The following is a 19,520-nucleotide window of genomic DNA, read 5'->3' on the forward strand; positions in this document are numbered from 1 at the left end:
TGGCCGCCTCTCCCACGCGTGTGGGTTACAGCTGTTCACACAGAAGACCGTACCAGCACTGTGCGCCATCCAAGAGAAGGGTGCTTCGGGTTCGTCCCCCTCTCCTGAGAGAACTACCCGCTTTTTACCAAAATCTCCCCTGGCATTTGACAGATGTGACCCTTGCTTGCTTCTACCTGAAACTCACCACACTTACTGTTCCAGAAGCCAGGGCGACACCCACAGGCGCATCGCAATGCCGCCCGGCAGGCCGCTCCACACGAAGCTCTGAGCGCTGTGGCCTGAGCACTCTGTGCGACGACACGCACGGCAGGCTCGCGGGGGTAGGGCACCCCGCGGCCACGCTCAGCCCTCCACCAGCCCTGCCACAGTGTGGGGCCTGCTGACGCCTTGGGGCAGTGCCCACACCCCCAAACACCCAGAGTTAGCGCGGGCACTGGCTGTTAAGGCAGAAAAGGACAGTCACGCTGTGCTGGTGCCATCTGGGGAGCCGCGCCAGGTGGGCGTCCATCCCCTGCTCTTGGGACCCAGCCCCACCCCTCCTGCCGCCCACACGTACCAGTCAGCATCCACTGCCCCATCCGCATCCATCCACTCCTGAAAAGAACCTCGGTCACAGCTTTAGGAAGTCAGAGTGTGCGGGTGAGGACGGGGGCCGGAGGGGGGCCTTTGTACCTGAACTCTTTGGTGCTCGCCAGGGCGGGTGAGGCAGACAGGCTGCGGGACTTGGCCCGTCCCCGGGTGGGATGGCTGGGCCCCCAGGCCTCGTCCCCATGGCATGCGGAGCAGCGGTAAGAGGCCGAGTCTGTGCCAGGCGCCTTGCTCACGCTGACTTTCTCTTGTTCCGTTTCCATGGTGGGTAAATGAGGCCTTGGATCAGAAGAACACTGATGCCTTGATAAAACAAATAAAGTAAGTGAACACATATGCACAAAACAACATATACACACACGCATGCACCCATTATGCATGCATAATGCAGTCCTATTTGCCAAAGGACTTGAGATAGTCTCTTTCTATCCCATTCTACCCGAAGGATATTTAAGAATTCAGGAACCTGCCTGTGGTTTTTAGTGAATCTAAAGGTCAAAGAACAAGAAAGAACTACCTGCTGGGGCCGTGCCAGGTTTCTCCCACAGACGAGGAGAAGGGCCAACTGGGAGGAGAGGTCCCAGGCAGGGGAGATGGCGCGTTACCGAGGGAGAAACCAGTAACTGAGGGTGTACAGTGTTACACGCCCCTCAGTGCGGGACAGGTACCTGGACACACTCACTGAGCCCAGTGAGAAAGACACACAGTGGGCCCCAGGCCCCGCGAACAAGCCTGAATTTTCAATCCAGCACCAATAAAACATTTGTCAAAACTGACCTATTTTAGTTTTTTTTAATAGCTTTTTTAAACATTTATTTATTATTTTTAAGAGACAGACAGAATGCGAGCAGGGGGAGAGACAGAGAGAGAGAGAGGGAGAGAGAGAGAACCCCAAGCAGGCCCACGAAGGGTGAGATCATGACCTGAGCCCAAGTCAGACGCTTAACTGACTGAGCCCCCCAAGCACCCGTGACCTAGTTTAGTCTTTTTAAAAAAATTTTTTTTTAACGTTTATTTGTTTTTGAGACAGAGACAGACAGAGCATGAACGGGGGAGGGTCAGAGAGAGAGGGAGACACAGAGTCTGAAACAGGCTCCAGGCTCTGAGCGGTCAGCACAGAGCCCGACGCGGGGCTAGAACTCACGGACCGCGAGATCATGACCTAAGCCCAAGTCGGATGCTTTACCGACTGAGCCACCCAGGCGCCCCCTGACCTATTTTAGTCTTAAAGAAAACTCGATTTCCAAACTCGAGTGAAGGTTAGAGAAGCTTATCTTCCGACAACAGTACAATAAAATCAGGAAAAGACAAAAAAGTAGGAACAAAGGAAACAATCCTGCAACACTCGGGAACGCGTGAGTTTCCTCCTAGCCGACTCACGGTTCAAAACGAACATCAAGCCAACATCACAACATATCGCAACGACAAGAATAATGTAAACACGAGCCAAAGTCTAGGCTGCTCCAGTGAGCTGTGCTGAAGTGTCTGAGGATGAAGAGTAGTGAGCTGAGATTTAACCCTGTCAAGCTAGGAAAGGAATAAGAGAAGCCTAAGAAAGGTAGAAGAGGTGACCAAAGTAGAGGCGGAAATGAGCACGCAGGACAATCTGCAGAACAGCAGAGTTGGGGGAAAGGAAGATGCTGGGGGCAGCGCAGACCAAGGGGCTACACGGGCAGTGGTCTACGCAAACCGTGGCCAGCCCCCCTCAGGGCCAGGGCGACGGGGCCCCTGGGGGAGAGCAGGCGGGATGAGCTCCTCAAGAAGGGAGACCCCTGAAGGGGGCACCCCGGGTGGAACCCAGCAGGGGAACCAGCCGCACAACCCGCTTCACAGGGAGCGGGAATGAGATGACAACACACATGACCAAGCCACGCGTTCCACAGAAGGGTCGAGGACAGCAGAGGCTGGCACTGGGGGGCAGGAGGCACGAGGGAAGCTCAGAGCCCACGGACAGGAGGGGCCTCGGTGCTCAGGTCAGAGGTGACGGTGTCCCTGCACTCCCACCCTGGCCGTACCTTCCAACCCCCTGAGGAGCTTCGGAAAATAATCCCTACACCCAACCCAGGCCAAAGGCACCAGTAGTTTGTTGCAATTTTTTTAAAGTAGGCCTCATGCTGGGCATGGAGCCCAGCTTGGGGCTTGAACTCACAACCCTGAGAGCAAGACCTGAGCTTAGATCAAGGGTCAGATGCTTAACCTAGGTGTCCCAAGAGGCATCAGCAGTTTTTTGGTTTTTTTTTTTCAATGTTTATTTATCCTGATACAGAGCATGCATAGGGGGCAGGGCAGAGGAAGAGAGCAAGAGAATCCCAAGTAGGCTCCACACTGTCGGCGCACAGCCTGACGTGGGGGCTCCAACGCACAGCCCTGGGATCGTGACCTGAGCCGAAATCGAGAACTGGATGCTTAATGGACTGAGTCACGCAGGTGCCCTGGCATCAGCTCCGCAAGTGATTCTAAATTTTAGCTGGAGTTGACAACACTACCCTAGATTAATATCCTCCTAGCTTGAGAAACACTGATGTTTTATCCAAATATATGAAAAAAAATTTTTTTTATTGTTTTTTCAATGTTTATTTATTTTTGAGAGACAGAGAGAGATGGAGTGTGAGTAGGGAAGGGGCAGAGAGAGAGGGAGACACAGAATTCAAAGCAGGCTCCAGGCTCTGAGCTGTCGGCACAGAGCCCGATGCAGGGCTCGAACCCACGCACCGTGAGATCATGACCTGGGCCGAAGTCGGACGCCCGACCAACTGAGCCACCCAGGCGCCCCGAAAAAATCTTTAATAAAAACCAAAACGCACAAAAACATGTCTGGTATGACCACTCCTATTCGATACTGTACTGGAGGCCACAGCCAGTGTAATATGGCAGGAAAACAAAGTACAAGGCATAAAGAAAAAAAAGAAACAAGTAAAACTCTACCGTCAGGGGTGCCTGGCTGGCTCAGTCGGTGGAGCGTGTGACTCTTGATCTCGGGGTCGTAAGTTTAAGCCCCACACTGGGTGCAGAGACTACTTTAAAAAAAAACCTGTACTGTCAGATGACATGATCTTCTATGTAGAAAATCGTAAGGAATCTACAAAAAAAGTGACTGCATCTAATAACTTTATTAGCAAGGTTACAGAAGAAAAAAATCAATATACAAATGTCAACTATATTTCTGTGTACTAGCAACAAACAATAAGAAATCTAAATTTAAAAACACCGTTTACGATAGCACTGAAATATAAGATATGGAGGGATATGGTCGACAAAAAAGGTACAAAACCTAATTTGAGTTCTAGGTCATGAGATGTAATATACAGCAAGGAGACTTTTAGCTAATAATAAGAGCGGATGTTTGAACGTTGCTAAGAGAAAAGAGCTTAAGAGCTGCCATCATAAGGAAACAATCTGGAACTCTGTGTGGTGAGGGATGCTAACTAGACTCGCTGTAGTGGTCACTGCGCCACATATAGATACCGAATCGTTACGTTGTACACCTGAAACTAGTTGGTTACATGCCACTTACACCTCAATAACAGTAAAAGGTGCAAACCCTGTGTGCTGAAAATTACAAAACGCTGCTGACAGAAATGAAGGAAGCACGTGACTGGAGAGACGCGCCCTGTTCCCAGAGTGGAGAAGTTGAAGGTCTCCTCAAACCGGTACATAGACTCTTCTCAATTCCCACACACAAAAACCCAGCAGACTTTTCCAAAGAAAATGGCAAACTGATTCTAAAACTCAAATGCAAATGTGGAGGACCTGGGATAAAGAGAAGACTGGAAAAGCACACTACCCGACTTCGCGGTTGGTACCGTAACCAGACCGCGTGCTACCGACACAGACACAGACTGAAGGAACAGAAGAGGGTCCACAATGACGCCCTCACACGGATACAATCGATGGATTTTCTTTTCTCTTTTTAAAAATGTGCTTACTTATTTGTAATCAAGTGATCTCTACACCCGACACGGGGCTGCAGCTCACCACCTTGAGGTCAAGAGTCGCCTGCTCCACTGGCTGAACCACAATCGATGGATGTTCGACAGAAGGGTCGAGGTGATGCGACAGAGAGATCGTTTCTTCAAATAGTTCTAGAAAAACTTGGTAGCCACGTCTAAGAGAATAACGTTAAGTTCTTTCCTCACACCACATACAGGCGTAAGTCATTTCATAGGACTTGGCTTTATCGTGCTTTGCACACACCGCGTTTCTTACGAGCTGAAGGTCTGCGGTGACCCCGTGGCGAGCAGGTCTCCCGGCACCACTTTCCACCAGCAGTGGCTTACCTTGTGTCTCTGAGCCACATTTTGGTAATTCTCGCAGTTTCAAACTTTTTCTCTATGACCGTACTTGTCACGGTGCTCAGCGATCTCTGAGATTACAATTAGAAGTCTCTTGGGGCACCGCGACCCTGCGCCCACCTAAGACAGCAAACTGGAGAGGTAAGTGCTGTGCGTGTCCTGAAGGTTCCACTGCCTGGCTGGCTCCCCGTCTCTCCCCCTCTCCTCAGGCCTCCCTGCCCTGAGACACAACAACATTGTCAATGGGCCAATCAATAACCCCACAATCACCTCTAGGTGTCCAAGTGAAAGAAGTCAAACGTCTGTCTGTTTTAAGTAGGCTCCGCCCAGAGTGGGGCCTGAACTCACAACTCTGAGATCAAGGGTCACTTTATTTTAATTTTTTTTTCAACGTTTATTTATTTTTGCGACAGAGAGGGACAGAGCATGAACGGGGGAGGGGCAGAGAGAGAGGGAGACACAGAATCGGAAACAGGCTCCAGGCTCTGAGCCATCAGCCCAGAGCCTGACGTGGGGCTCGAACTCCCAGACCGCGAGATCGTGACCTGGCTGAAGTCGGACGCTTAACCGACTGCGCCACCCAGGCGACCCAAGGGTCACTTTAAATCGAAGCTAGAAATGACCAAGCTCGGTGAGAAGGCGCATTGAAAACCGAGACAGGCTGACAGCTAGGCCTCTGGCCCCAAACAGTGGAGCCATGGCCACAAAAGAAGAGATCCCGAAGGGCATTAAAAGCGCGCTCCAGTGAACGAACACACAGAGACGAGAAAGCAAAACGGCCTTTTGCAGCCCAAACCAGCCACAACACACCCTCAAACCGCAGTCTGATCCACAGCAAGGCCCCGACTCTCCTCAAGTCTGTGGGGGCTGAGGGAGGCAAGGAAGCTGCAGAGGGTGAGCTGGGAGGCAGCGGCGGTTGGTTCATGAGGGTTGAGGAGAGAAGCTGCCTCCCTCACGTGAGCCTGCAGGTGAAGAGCGGCAGGTGCCACTGCAGAAGCTGGAGCGAGTTCTCCAGATCGGGCTGAGGTCATTAATCAGGCTGCTGTGGCAAGCTACAAACTGTCAATGTCGGTGCAGCAGCCTTATTTAGGAGATGCCACTGAGGACTGTCATAGCCGGAGAGGAGAAGTCAGTGCCTGGCTTCAAAGCTTCAAAGGACAGGCTGACTCTCTCACCAGTGTAACACAGCTGGTGACTTTTGGTTGAAGTCAATGCTCAGTGGCCATGGAGAAAATCCTTGGGCCCTAAAGAATTATGCTAAGTCTACTCTGCCTCCACTCTAGAAAAGAAACAACAAAGCCGGATGACAGTCATCTGCTTACAACATGGTTGACTACATATGTTAAGCCCACTGTCGAGATCTACTGTTCAGGAAAAAAAAGACTCCTTTCAAAATATTACTGCTGACAGGGGCGCCTGGGGGGCTCGGTCGGTTAAGCGTCCGACTTCGGCTGAGGTCATGATCTCGCTCGCGGTTCACGGGTTCGAGCCCCACATCAGGCTCTGTGCTGACAGCTCGGAGCCTGGAGCCTGGAGCCTGCTTTGGATTCTGTGTCTCCTTCTCTCTCGTGCTCTGTCTCTCTCTCTCTCTCTCTCTCAAAAATAAAGATTAAAAAAAAAATTAAAAAAAAATTACTGCTGAGAGTGCACCTGCTCACCCCAGAGCTTTGAGGGAGACGTACAGCAAGGTTAAGTGTGTTTCCATGCCTGCTAAACACCACAGCCATCCTGCAGCCCCTGGATTAAGGCATAATTTCAACTTTCAAGCCTTATTATTACAGAAACGCGTTTCACAAGGCTCTAGCTGCCGCATATAGTGATTCCTCTAACGGATGTGGGCAAAGTCAACTGAAAACTTTCTGGAAAGGGTTCACCAGTTCACCATCCCACATGCCATTAACACTTGTGATTCATGGGAAGAGGACAAAATACCAACACGAATGGGAGTTTGGAAGGAGTGGACTCCCGCACTCATGGAGGACTTTCAGGGGGTCCAGCCATCAGGGGAGGAAGGATGCAAGTGTGTAGAAGCAGCAGGGGCACTACGATCGGAAGCGTGGTCTAAAGAGGTGACTGCATCGCTGTGGTCTTGGGATAAAGCCTGAATGGATGAGGATCTGTTTCTTACGAACGAGCAAAGAAAGTGACTTCTTGAGCTGGAATCTACTCCTGGTGGAGACGCCATGAAGACTGTTGAAGTGAAAAAGGATTTAGAATATGACGTACACTTGGGGCACCTGGGTGGCCCAGTTGGTTAAATGTCTGACTCTGGCTCAGGTCATGATCTCACGGCTCGTGGGTCCAAGCCTCGCACTGAGCCCTCTGCCGTCAACGCGGAGCCCCTTTTGGATCCCCGTCTCTCTCTTTCTCTGCCCCCTCCCCTGCTCACTTGCGCATGTGCTCTCTCCCTCTCAAAAATAAATAAACATTAAAAATAGAATATGACATACACTTCGTTGATAAAGCAGCAGGAGGGTGAGAGGGGATGGGCTCCAATTTTAAAAGTTGTTCTGTGGGTAAAATGCTATCAAACAGCAACACGTACTGCAGAGAAATCATCTTTGAAAGGAAAAGTTAATCAGTGCAGCAAAGCTGATTGTTGTCTTATTTTAAGAAATCGCCACGGCCATGCCAGCCTTCGGCACCCGCCACAGTGCCCAGTCAGCAGCTGTCCCTTGAGCTCACATGATGGTTAGCATTTTTACCAATATCTATTTTTATTTAAAAATATTTTTTTAACCTTTATTTATTTTTGAGAGAGAGAAAGAGACAGACAAACAGAGTGTGAGCAGGGCAGGAGCAGAGAGAGAGGGAGACACAGCATCCGAAGCAGGCTCCAGGCTCCAGGCTGACAGCACAGAGCCTGATGCGGGTCTCGAACCCATGAACCGTGAGTTCATGACCTGAGCTGAAGTCGGACGCTTAACCAAGTGAGCCACTCAGGCGCCCCAAATTTATTTTTACTTTATAAGATTTCATTTTTAAGTAATCTCTACACCCGCCATGAGGCTGGAACTCACGACCCTGAGATCAAGAGTCGCATGCTCCATCGACTGAGCCAACCAGGTGCCTCAGCAAGGAAAGTATTTTTAAATTGAGGTGTGTACATTGTTTTTTTAGACACTTCACACTTCAGAAACTACAACACACTATCAACATAAATTTTATGTGCACCGGGAAACCAAAAAGATTCATTTGACTCACTTGATCGCAGGATTTGCTTTACTGCGGTGGACCCCAGCCTGCAATATCTCCGAAGCGTGCCCGGACAAAGATTAACGCGACATGGCTTATACACCTAAACGTAAGAATCAAAACTACAAAACTTTTACACTGAAGAAAATCTTAGTGGCCCTGGATCTGGCAAAAAGTTCCTTAAATCAAAGATCACAAAGTATCAAAGAAAAAGACCTGACAAATTCATTACAATTAAAATCTTTTACCCTTCTTAAAATAACTGTTCAGAAAATGAAAATAGAAGCTACAGGCTGCTACACATATATGTTACAAAAGCCTCGCATCCAGAATGCATAAAGGATTATAAAAACTTAAAGAAAACGGGCAAAAGATCCCAACTTTGGGCAAGTTCCCCAAAGAAGACGTATCAACTGGGAAGAAGCACACGAAAGGATGCCCGAGGGCATCAGCCATCGCGGAAACACGAGTTCGAGCCACAGTAGGAGAGCACGTGACACTGCCGGACCCGCTGAGGAAGTGAGAGGGCCTACTGACCACGGCAAGTGTTGACGCAGCTGCAGAGGAACTGGAGGCCGCCCACGCCGCTGCTGGGAACGGAGTGGCTACATCCGCCACGGGCTCCTGGGCGTCGCCAAGAGAAACGAAAGCGCGGGTCCACACAAAGACTTGTGTGGGACCCTACTTGCGATGCCCTGAAGCTGGAAATAAGCCGCCACTGAGATCTTTGCTCCAATGCCACTTTCTCAAGACTTCCATATTCCCCCACACTCATTTCCTGGTCTCTGTGGTTGTCACTACCTGCCCTCACATTACTCTCTCATTTGTGGCCTGTCTTCCCTCCCCGTCTGATGATGGAAGCTACAGAAATCCTATTTTACTGAGGGTTCTAAGGGCCTGAAAAGGGCCTCACCGAATTCCCATGGCTATTACCAGCCAAGCAGGCTACACGTTGAAGGCCAGAGCTCAGGGGACAGGCTGGTCTGGGCACAGAGATCTGGGTTCCGTCAGCACCTGGTGAACGCTTACAACCACGGAATTGGATGGGCTCTCCGGCGGTGGGTGGGCAGGAGACCCAAGAGCGGCAAGGGTTTCAGGATGCAGAGCTGGGGGGTGGCACCAAGTGCCGGGAGGTGAGGACAGAAAGGCCACGCAGGACCCAAAACGGTGCCAGGAGATGCTGGTAAGAGATCCAAGGTGGCAGAGTTTGGCTCAGTATGTGGAAAAAAACCACATGCATGTGTTTACCTCCTTATTACATTAAGAACTGTCTAAAGGGGGCCCTTGGGGGGCTCAGTCAGTCGGGCGTCCGACTTCAGCTGAGGTCGTGATCTCATCGCCGATGAGTTCAGGCCCTGCATCGGGCTCTGGGCTGACAGCTCAGAGCCTGGAGTCTGTTTCGGATTCTGTGTCTCCCTCTCTCTCTGCTCCTCCCCTGCTCACACTCTGTCTCTCTCTCTCTCTTTCTCAAAAATAAACAAAGATTAAGAAAAAATTTAAAAATCCATTTTGACCATCCCATTTAACCAAGGAGGTAAAATATCTGTACTCTGAAAACTATAAAACACTGATGAAAGAAATCAAAGATGACACAAATAGAAAGATATACCATGCTCATGGAAGAATATTGTTAAAATGTTCATACTACCCACAGCAATCTACAGATTTAATGCAATCCCTATCAAAATACTAATAGTATTTTTCAGAGAACTAGAACAAATAATCCTAAAATTTATATGGAACCACTAAAGACCTGCCACAGCCAAAGTAATCTTGAGAAGAACAAAGCTGGAGGCATCACAATCTGAGACTTCAAACTACACTACAAAGCTACAGTGATCAAAACAATATGGTACTGGCACGTAAACAGACACAGAGACCAATGGAACAGGATAGAGAGCCCAGAAATAAACCCACACCTATACTGTCAATTAATCTATGACAAAGGAAGCAAGAATATACAATGGGGAAAAGACAGCCTTTTCAATAAATAGTGTTGGTAGAACTGGACAGCTACATGTGAAAGAATGAAACTGGACCACTTTCTTAAATCATACACAAAAATAAACTCAAAATTCATTAAAGACCTAAATGTGAGAACTGAAACCAAAAAAAACAAAAAACAAACAAACAAAAAACTCCTAAAAGAAAACACAGACAGTAATCTCTTGGACATCACCCTTAGCAACATATTTATGTCTCCTGAGGCAAGGGAAACAAAAGCTAAAATAAACCACTGAGTCTATACCAAAGGAAAAAGCTTTTTCACAGCAAAGGACATCATCAACAGAACAAAAAGGCAACTAGTGAATGAAAGGAGATATCTGTAACTGATATATCTGATGAGGAATTAATATCCATAATATATAAAGAACTTATACAACTCAACAGAAAAAAAAACAAAACACTCTGATTAAAACATGGACAGAGGACTTGAGTGGACATTTTTCCAAAGACCTACTGATGGCCAACGGACACATGAAAAGACGCTCAACATCACTAATCATCAGGGAAATAGAAATCAAAACCACAATGAGGTATTACCTTACGCCTGTAAGAATGGCTAGAGTCAAAAAGACAAGAAGACAACTGTTGGCGACAGTGTGAAGAAAAGGAAAATCTTGTGCACTGTTGGGAGGAATGTAAATTGGTGCAGCCACCACGGAAAACAGAATGGAGGTGCCTCAAAAAATTAAAAACAGAAATATCATATGGCCCACTAATTCCATTACTGGGTATTTACCCAAGAAAGCACTCTCTTGAAAGGATATCTGCACCCCTATGTGTACACAGCACTACTTACAATAGCCAAGATATGGGAGCAGCCCAAGTGTCCATCCACAGGACAATGAACGATGAAGATGTGGAACGTACGAGAGTATTAGTCATAAAAAAGGATCAGATCTTGGGGTGCCTGATTGGTTGGGGCGGTAGGGCGTGTGACTCTTGATCTCTGGTTCATGAGTTCAAGCCCCACGCTGGGTGTAGAGCTTACTTCCCCCAAAATGAACAAAATAAAATAAATGCTTAAAACAACAACAAAGGATCAGACCTTGCCATTTGTGACAACATGGATGCAGCTAGAGTATTTAGCTAAGTGAAATAAGTCAGAGAAAGACAAATACCATACACTCTTACTTAAGGTGGAATCTAAACAAAACAAATGAACAGAAAACACTTTCACGTATGGAGGACAAACTGGTGGTTGCTATGTGGCAAGTGGGTGTGGGGATGGATGGAATAGGTAAAGGGGATTAAGAGGTACAAACTTCCAGTGATCAAGTAAACAAGTCAGGGACGAAGAAGTACAGCATGGGAAATAAAGTCAGTAATTCTGCAATAACGTACAGTGACAGACGGAGACTGCCTCTACCACAGTGAACACTGAGTAACGTACAGACGTTGTTGAATCGGTGTTGTACGTCTGAAATTAATAGAACATTGTGCGTCCGCGACGATGAGAGAGAAACTCTCCATGGGCCTCGCATACAGGGGGCTCCACTTTAGATTTCTAAGTCAGCATGACTGTACGTAAACTTCGTTGGAACCCGAGGCCTGGTTTATGGCTCACGTGCACACTGTGCCTGTGCCTCGTGAGACAGCAGCCTGAAGGAAAACCATCTTGCCCTGGAGACATCGAGCAAAGCTCCTGCCCCTGAATTCCTTCACGACACAACTCAGGACGCTGGCCTATGTGCTGATCTCTCATCTTTTGAGCTTTTACGAGATGTAAAACGTATACAACTCTGCGAAAACAATTTGTGCCCTGGAGTGCTTTCTTCCCTGTGAAGACGTGGAAGCTCAGATACGGGGGCTCAGATAACTCTCGTTGGGGAGCCTGGGGGCTCAGTCTGTTAAGTGTCCGACTTCCACTCGGGTCACGGTCTCATGGTTCGCGGGTTTGAGCCCCGCGTCGGGCTCTGTGCTGACAGCTCGGAGCCTGGAGCCTGCTTCGGATCCTGTGTCTCCTTCTCTCTCTACCCCTCCCCTGCTCGCACTCTGTCTTTCTCAAAAATAAATAAACATTAAAAAAAATTTTAAAACAAAATTAACATTTTTCACTAATAAAACCTCAGCAAAGGAGGGGAAAAAAAATCCATCGTGAGCTGTTACCAAGAGGCGTGTGGCAGCCTCATCCCGCCACCCTGATGGGGAAAACAAACCGCTGCTCTCCTCTAACGTACAAAATCAGGGCAGGGGCGCCCGAAATGCCCCACAAGGTGTGGGACCCAGAACCACCTGCGGTGAAGAAAGGGCAAAAGAAGCAGTTAAAGGAACCTACTAGGCAACTTGTAATGAGTCGTAAGCTTTGAAAGGAAATTATTACCATTGTGGGAACAAACAATGTCTGCGAAAAAAAGGACGGGTTGACAAATGACACCGAAGCCGGCTGTGACACAGAAAAGGGTGAACACGGTAAAATACGTCTCACCGCCAGCTCGGGAGGAGGGAAGCGTCTAGATAAGGCCGAGCCAGGCCCCGTGCGCCTGTGCCTCCCTCGAGCTGCCCGGAAACGAAGCAGCAGAAGCAGGAACGGTTGCAGGAATGTGGACAGTCACCCGAAACCGGGACGACCGACGGACGGCAGGAGCACATCCAGGGGAACCAGGGCCCTTGGCCAGGCCCAGTGCCCACCCTGGCAGGCCCTGGCCGGGGGCCCAGGTGCCATCGCCTGACTCCCCCTCACAATGAGCCGCACAGGGAGCGTCTAGGACACTGCAGTCCAGGGTCACACGGCTCGGACGGGGCAGAGCTGGCATCCGGGCCCATACTCCTAAGCCCCTGCTGACAACCACAGTGCCTACAGAACAGGACCCAACACGGCAGGGGGGCCTACAAGAGGGGCCCAGGGTCCTAGAGGAGAGAGGACCCTGCAGAGCCAGCTCCTGGTCAGCGCCCCTGACGTCCTTTCTAAATGACCATGGAGAGCACACTTCGGTTTCCAGGAACACATGAGGTAAGTGGGCGGCTGCAGGGAATGGGTCCAAAACTCTGCTCGAACACATATCGAAGAGCACGCTTGGGGACACTGCAGCAGGCTGCAAGGAGCTGACGGCCGTGGGTAAGGAAGGAACGCCTTAAAAAGCCCCACTGAAGAGAAGTTCAGGAAACAATAATGCAAATGCTCCACACGGGGCTCTGCAGCTACGGTCACCAGGGGGACACACATGGTCCCCAGTGTCACGCGTCCTTACGCTGACCCTGCACTGCGAGCTGGGCAAGGAAGGCCATAATCCTAGGACGTGGAAAACTGTCGCTCCAGGGAGGCACAGAAAGAACTACCTAGTAAGCTTACTATGGCCCTGAGAAGATAAATAAATTAACCCCTACAATGCTGATATTTTCGAAAGGCTTATAGTGAATTTTATAATCACCGGATTTTTACATATTTTGTTTGCCATCATGGGTACCATATTCAAAGGAACAAATCATTCTGGGTTATTCTCATTTAAATGGCAGAGGGGAATGTCAGGTCTGTAATCAATGCTGAAAGTTTAATTTATAAGTTTTATTAGTTGAGAAGTCAAGGGACACCTGGGTGGCTCAGTCGGTTAAGCGTCTGACTTAGGCTCAGCTCACGATCTTGCAGTTTGAGCCCCACATTGGGCTCGCTGCTGTCAGTGTACAGCCTGCTTTGGATCCTTTGTCCCTCTCTGCCACTGTCCCGCTTGTGCTCTCTCTGTCAAAAATAAACGTTAAAAAAAAAAAAGCCAAATAAACGTGGAATTGAAGCAAGTAGCAGTAAGGGCTCCTTCCCAAGCACTGAGACCCGCTGGGAAGGGATGATCCATCAACCATGACCAAGGTCGTTGTGCAGCCTGCGGTGCATGGCCTTCCAAGCTGCTTCCACCAGGTCAAAATCACTTCCCACCAGCTCCTCAGATGTCCGTGGGACAAGGGCCGACTGCAGTCCCCCCTACAGCCAAATGTGCAGATCGTGCTATCTCAGCTCCCACTTGCAGCTCTAGAGTTCTACGACACTGAGTCTTAGGGCAACACTTTGTACCCAACAAATGCTGTCCGCCTTAAACTTACGTGGTGACAGATGTCAATTACTTCTCAATAAAGCTGGGGAAACAAAAGTGAACCTCAACCTGAACTTCACACCTTAAACAAAAATAACTGAAAACAAATAAAAATGGACTGTATCAAGTGTAAGACACAAACTATAAAGCTTTCATTAGAAAATGTAGGAGAGGGACACCTGGCTGCCTCAGTCAGTGGAGCACGTGACTCTTGGTCTCAGAGTTGTGAGTTCAAGCCCCATGTTGGGTGGAGAGATACTTCAAAAATAAAACCTCAAAAAAAAAGAAAAAAAGGGGACGCCTGGGTGGCTCAGTCGGTTGAGCGTCCCACTTCAGCTCCGGTCATGATCTCACAATCTGTGAGTTCCAGCCCTGCATCAGGCTCTGTGCTGCCAGCTCGGAGCCTGGAGCCTGCTTCAGATTCAGTGTCTCCCTCTCTCTGCTCCTCCCCTGCTCATGCCTTGTCTCTGTCTCAAAAATAAATAAAAACATTAAAAAAAAATTTAATAAAAAAAAAAAAGAGGGGCACCTGGTGGCTCAGTTGGTTAAGTGTCTGACTCTTGAGCTCAGCTCAGGTCTCGATGTCAGGGTCATGAGTTCAAGCCCTGAGTCGGGCTCTGTCCTGGGTGTGAAGCCTATTAAAAAAGGGATGGAAGGAAGGAGGGAGGGAGGGAAGGAAGGAAAGAGGGAAGACGGGAAGGAGGAAAAGAAACACAGGAGGAAGTTTTTAGAACGTAGGACTCGAGAGAATTTGTTATACGTGATATAAAAAGCAGTCCATAAAAGGTAAAACAACAACAACAACAACAACAAAAAACAATACATTGGACTTAATTAAAATGAGAAGCTTGCTCTGTGGAAGACCCTATTAAAAGAATAAAAACAACAAGCTGCAGACCGGGAGAAAATATCTGGAAACCAGATATCCAACAAAGGTTTTCTATCTAGAATATGTAAAGAGATCTCAAAATGCCACAGTAAAAAACCCAGGATTCCAATCAGAAAATGGGCAAAAAAGATTAAACAGAGGATGCGCACGCAGTAACCAAGACGTGAAAGACCCACACCGTCAGCTGCTCCGAAATGCAAATTCAAAGGACCGTGTCCCTACACACCTGCCAGGTCGGCCAGGACAACCAAAGGCCAGACTGTAGAGAAACCAGCACTCACGCACTGCAGTGGGAACGTGGAAGGTATAGTCTGGAAGCCTGGCAGTTTCTTATAAAATCTTAAAAACAAAACCATACAAGCCAGCAACTGCAAGTTGGTGTTTATCATCTGTCCACAGCCACTTTGCAGGCCACAGCCAAAGACTGCAACCGGCCGCCCCCACATCTTCCTGCTAGTTAATTAAACAAACTGCCAACCATCCATCCACACGGTAAAACACAAGCAGGGACAGGCTATTAATGCCTGCAACAGTTCGGATGGACCTCGGGGGCATTATGCCGAGTCAATCGGTGACACACTGAATGGTCCCATACACATTCTCAAGATAACGAAATCACAGAGGAGGGGGAGAGTGGAGGGTGCCGGGAATGTGAGCGTGGCAGGGGGCAGCAGGGGATCCCTCAGTGACAAAGAGTTCCGAGTCTCGACTGTGGTTGTAGGTACACCTGTGTATAAATGGGGTAAAAGTGCAGAGAATTATACACACATAAAACACTGGTAAAATCTGAATTAGGAGTGTAGTATAGCTAACGTTGTTTTTCCAACGCCAATTTCCTAGTTTTCGTATTACTGTACTACAGGTATGTTAAATGAAGCTGGAGAAGGTTACAAGGGTCTCTCTGTACTACTTTCACAACTTCCTGTGAATCTATAATTATTTCAGAACGAACATTTAATAATAAAAAAAAGAAACCAATCAAAATCACAAAAGACAAATGTATTTCAAAATCATCTGGTTTTGGGGTGCCTGGGTGACTCAGTTGGTTGAGTGTCTGACTCTTGATTTTGGCTCAGGCTGTGACCCAGGGTCGTGGGATCAAGTCCAAGTCCTCTGCCAGGCTCTGAGAGCAGTGTGAAGCCTGCCTGGGATTCTCTCTCTCCCTCTCTCCCTCCGTGTGTGTGTGTGTGTGTGTGTGTGTGTGTGTGTGTGTGTGTGTGTCTCTCTCTCTCTCTCTCTCCTCGGCTCATGCTCTCTAAAATAAATAAAATCAAAAAAAATATTACTCATTGTCTAAAGCTATTAATATTTACTTGCAAAGACTAATTTGATGACTGAGCAATAAACTAATTTACATAATAATATTAAATATTAAAACCAACTTTTAAGATTTAAGTATTTTTTGACAATTATAAATCAGGACTCTCATTTAATTCAGGTTGGTTTGGTTTTAACTGTTTTAAAAGGATGAAATCCTGGGGCACCTGGGTAGCTCAGTCAGTTAAGCCTCTTCGGCTCAGGTCATGATCTCACAGTTTGTGGGTTCGAGCCCTGCGTCAGGCTCTGGGCTGACAGCTCAGAGCCTGGAGCCTGATTCGGATTCTGTGTCTTCCTCTCTCTGCCCCTCCCCTGCTAGTACTCTCTCTCAAAATTAAATAAACATTAAAAAAAAAGGATGAAATTCTAATTCCTTCCAAGTTCATTCAAGTTCCTGACAACACGAATCTAATTTTATTTACTTTTTAAGTTTTATTTTTATTTAAGTAATCTCTACATCCAATGTGGGGCTTGAACTCACAACCCCAAGATCAAGAGTTACATTTTCTCCCAACTGAGCCAGCCAGGTGCCCCAGCATGAATCTAATTTTAAAAAACTTCGGCGGCACGTGGGTGGCTGTCAGTTAAGCCTCTGACTTCGGCTCTGGTCATGATCTCGCATCAGGCTCTGTGCTGACAGCTCAGGGCCTGGAGCCTGCTTCAGATTCTGTGTCTCCTCTCTGCCCCTCCCCCGCTCACGCGCTCTCAAAAATCAATAAACATTAAAAAAGAATTTAAAAAAAAAGCAACTTCGGCATTGAGACATTTTATTAGAAAAGTATTCACAGAACCCACACATGGTGGAGAGGGGACACACCGAGATGCCTGAGGCAACCAGGACACAAGTCCCACACACGCCCACAGACGCACACGACACACATGATGTCCAGTGTGAGCTCTCCATCCGTATTTGTGGAAATACTGAATGGAAAAGGAAAGCGTGTATGGTGGCAGAAACAGGCCCATCCTCACTGGATGACACTGAGTTGGACGATAAGTACCTATTAAATTGCCCCTCCCTTCTCCCTCCATACAGAATGCCCCAGGCTGGCAAGGATGTTGTAACACTGGACATTTGCTCTGGCAGCAGACCGTCCAAGAAAGACTTTTTGGAAAGTTCTCTGGGAACATGAACAAAGAGCCTAACGTGAAACCCCATAATCCCTGAACAGGATTCGAGACCCGAAGGGGGCTTTTATAGGCAGGCGGCTGCACCCGCCCGTCAACAGGTGCAATAGGATGGCAGTGACCCTGCTGGAGGCAGCCCTGCAGGTCTAAGTGCACTGTCCCCGCACATTCCCTCCCCTGGTTGCTGGGCCTGCTTCCTGAAGCTCCCTCTGGCTGTTGTAACATCCATGCTTTGAGAAAAGTGGTGATTTGGGTAATAAAGATGTGGGGCCATCAACTCCCATAATAAAACGCCCGCCTCTTCATTCTGCAGGTTAAACCGACCTTTTCTCAGGTGGTAAACTCAATAAAATCAACTGTTTCCCCTTTTACTTATCAGCCACCTCCACTGCCCAAGGAAGGACTGACTGCTGCTGGGCCAGCGTCTGGGAGAACCCTCTACCATCACGGGTTTTGTGCCGGCAACACAGACCTGCCGGCAAATTAAAAACAAAAACAAAAATCCCAGACCCATCAGGAGGGCTCACCTCCAAGCGGAGCCACTGGGCTAGGCACTGCACTGGCACCTGTCCCTGTCCTCAAGTCACCAGGTGGCGGGGGCAAAGGTCCCAGTGAAGAAAGGCCCGGGGTGTGCAAGGCCCAGGGACGGGGAGGTGCGGGGGGCAAGCGGAATTGGGGGAATGAGTCCTTGAATGGCGTCATCCGGAAAGATGGGAAAGCAAGTCACTTGGTTAAAGCCAGGGCGTATTCCCAAAACGAATGAGGAAGTCTTCCACGTGAGACAGTTGCGCCCCAAGACGGGAAAGGAAAAGTAACCTGTTACTCAGAACCAAAGGCATCCGTTTGCTTGGAGCGACCCCGGCCCGAGACACCGCGGGTTCCAGCCGCCGCGGGTCACCGGTGGGTGTCTGGCACCGAGTGCGGGGCGCTTTCCGGTAACCCCGACCTGCCGGCGAGGGCCGACCCGCCAGGCTGCCCGCCAAGGGGCCGACTCAGGAGGCAGTCGTCGCGGGCCAAGTCGGGGGTCGCGCCCTCAGGCCCACACCCCGTCGGCCGGCGGGATCGCGCCCCCAACACCTCCCCCCGCCGGTCCCCGGCCTCCGGGCGGCCCCGCGACCACGGGCGGCGGCGACCGCGGGCGGAGGGCAGGGCCGAGCGGCCGCGCGCACTCACCGTTCGCTGCCCCGGGCGCCTGCGGGACCGTCCCCTCTCCGGGCCGAGCCCGCGGGCCCCGCCGCCCCGCCGCCGCTCGCCGTCGCTAGCCGGCCCCCGGCGCCGCGGCCTCCCCCCGCCCCATGGCCGCCCCCCGCCCCACGGCCGCCGGGACCGCGGCGCCGGCCCGCCGAGCAGCAATACAGCCAGTGCGCACGCGTGCGCTCCCGCGCCGCGCATGCGCCACGCGCCGCGCATGCGCCCTTCCCGCGCCACGCCCCCCGCGCACGTGGTTCGGCCGGCAAGGACTGGGGTCTGGGATGGGAAAGGCGGGGCTGTGGTCGGGGCCTGGGGTCGGGGGGCCTGGGATCTGGGGTGGGCCTTCGGCCGCCGCGACCCCGACGGCGGCCTCCGGGAGGAAGAACCTTGGATCTCGGTCACCCCGCCGCTTCGGATACTCGTCCGTCAGCCCGCTGGGCTGGCACCCCCTGCCCCTGCCCCTGCCCCCTGGCTGTCCCAGCTCCCCACCACCGCGGTTAGGGTGGGCTGGCCTCGGCCCCGCGAGTGGTGACAGCACCCGCCTAGGATTCCGTAACTGACAGGGTATGAATCTGCGGAGAAGGAACATGTTTGGGGAACCAAAACTCGTTGTGAGCAGCTGCGGCAGCACGGGCCCCTCCCTGCCAGGACAGCTGGAAGGGGGCGGCCTGGGCCGGCTACCAGGGGCCTCGTCCACCCCAAGCAGCCTGGCAGGGACTTGCACACCACTTGGACTGCAGGGGCTCTAGGGTTGGGATGTCAGAGGGGCCACTGTGTGGTGACTTGCTAGCACTGTCCTCCCCTCCCCCCTTTCCCACCACCACTGCAGGACCCAGACAGGAGGGAGGAAGGGGACCAAGGCCACAGTGCCCACTTTGTACCTTCGCTGCA

At 50.1% G+C, this 19,520-nt stretch overlaps 1 protein-coding gene across 1 annotated transcript in view; it reads right to left on the reverse strand.

Moving 5' to 3' along the window:
- NADK (NAD kinase) overlaps positions 1-19,520 on the reverse strand; it is a 31,955-nt gene that overhangs the window by 12,055 nt on the left and 380 nt on the right. The window contains 1 exon segment of the mRNA XM_027060715.2: positions 676-894. Within this exon segment, the coding sequence (XP_026916516.2) occupies positions 676-894 (219 nt within the window).

The sequence above is a fragment of the Acinonyx jubatus genome, chromosome C1, assembly GCF_027475565.1.
Source record: "Acinonyx jubatus isolate Ajub_Pintada_27869175 chromosome C1, VMU_Ajub_asm_v1.0, whole genome shotgun sequence".
NCBI lineage: Eukaryota > Metazoa > Chordata > Mammalia > Carnivora > Felidae > Acinonyx > Acinonyx jubatus.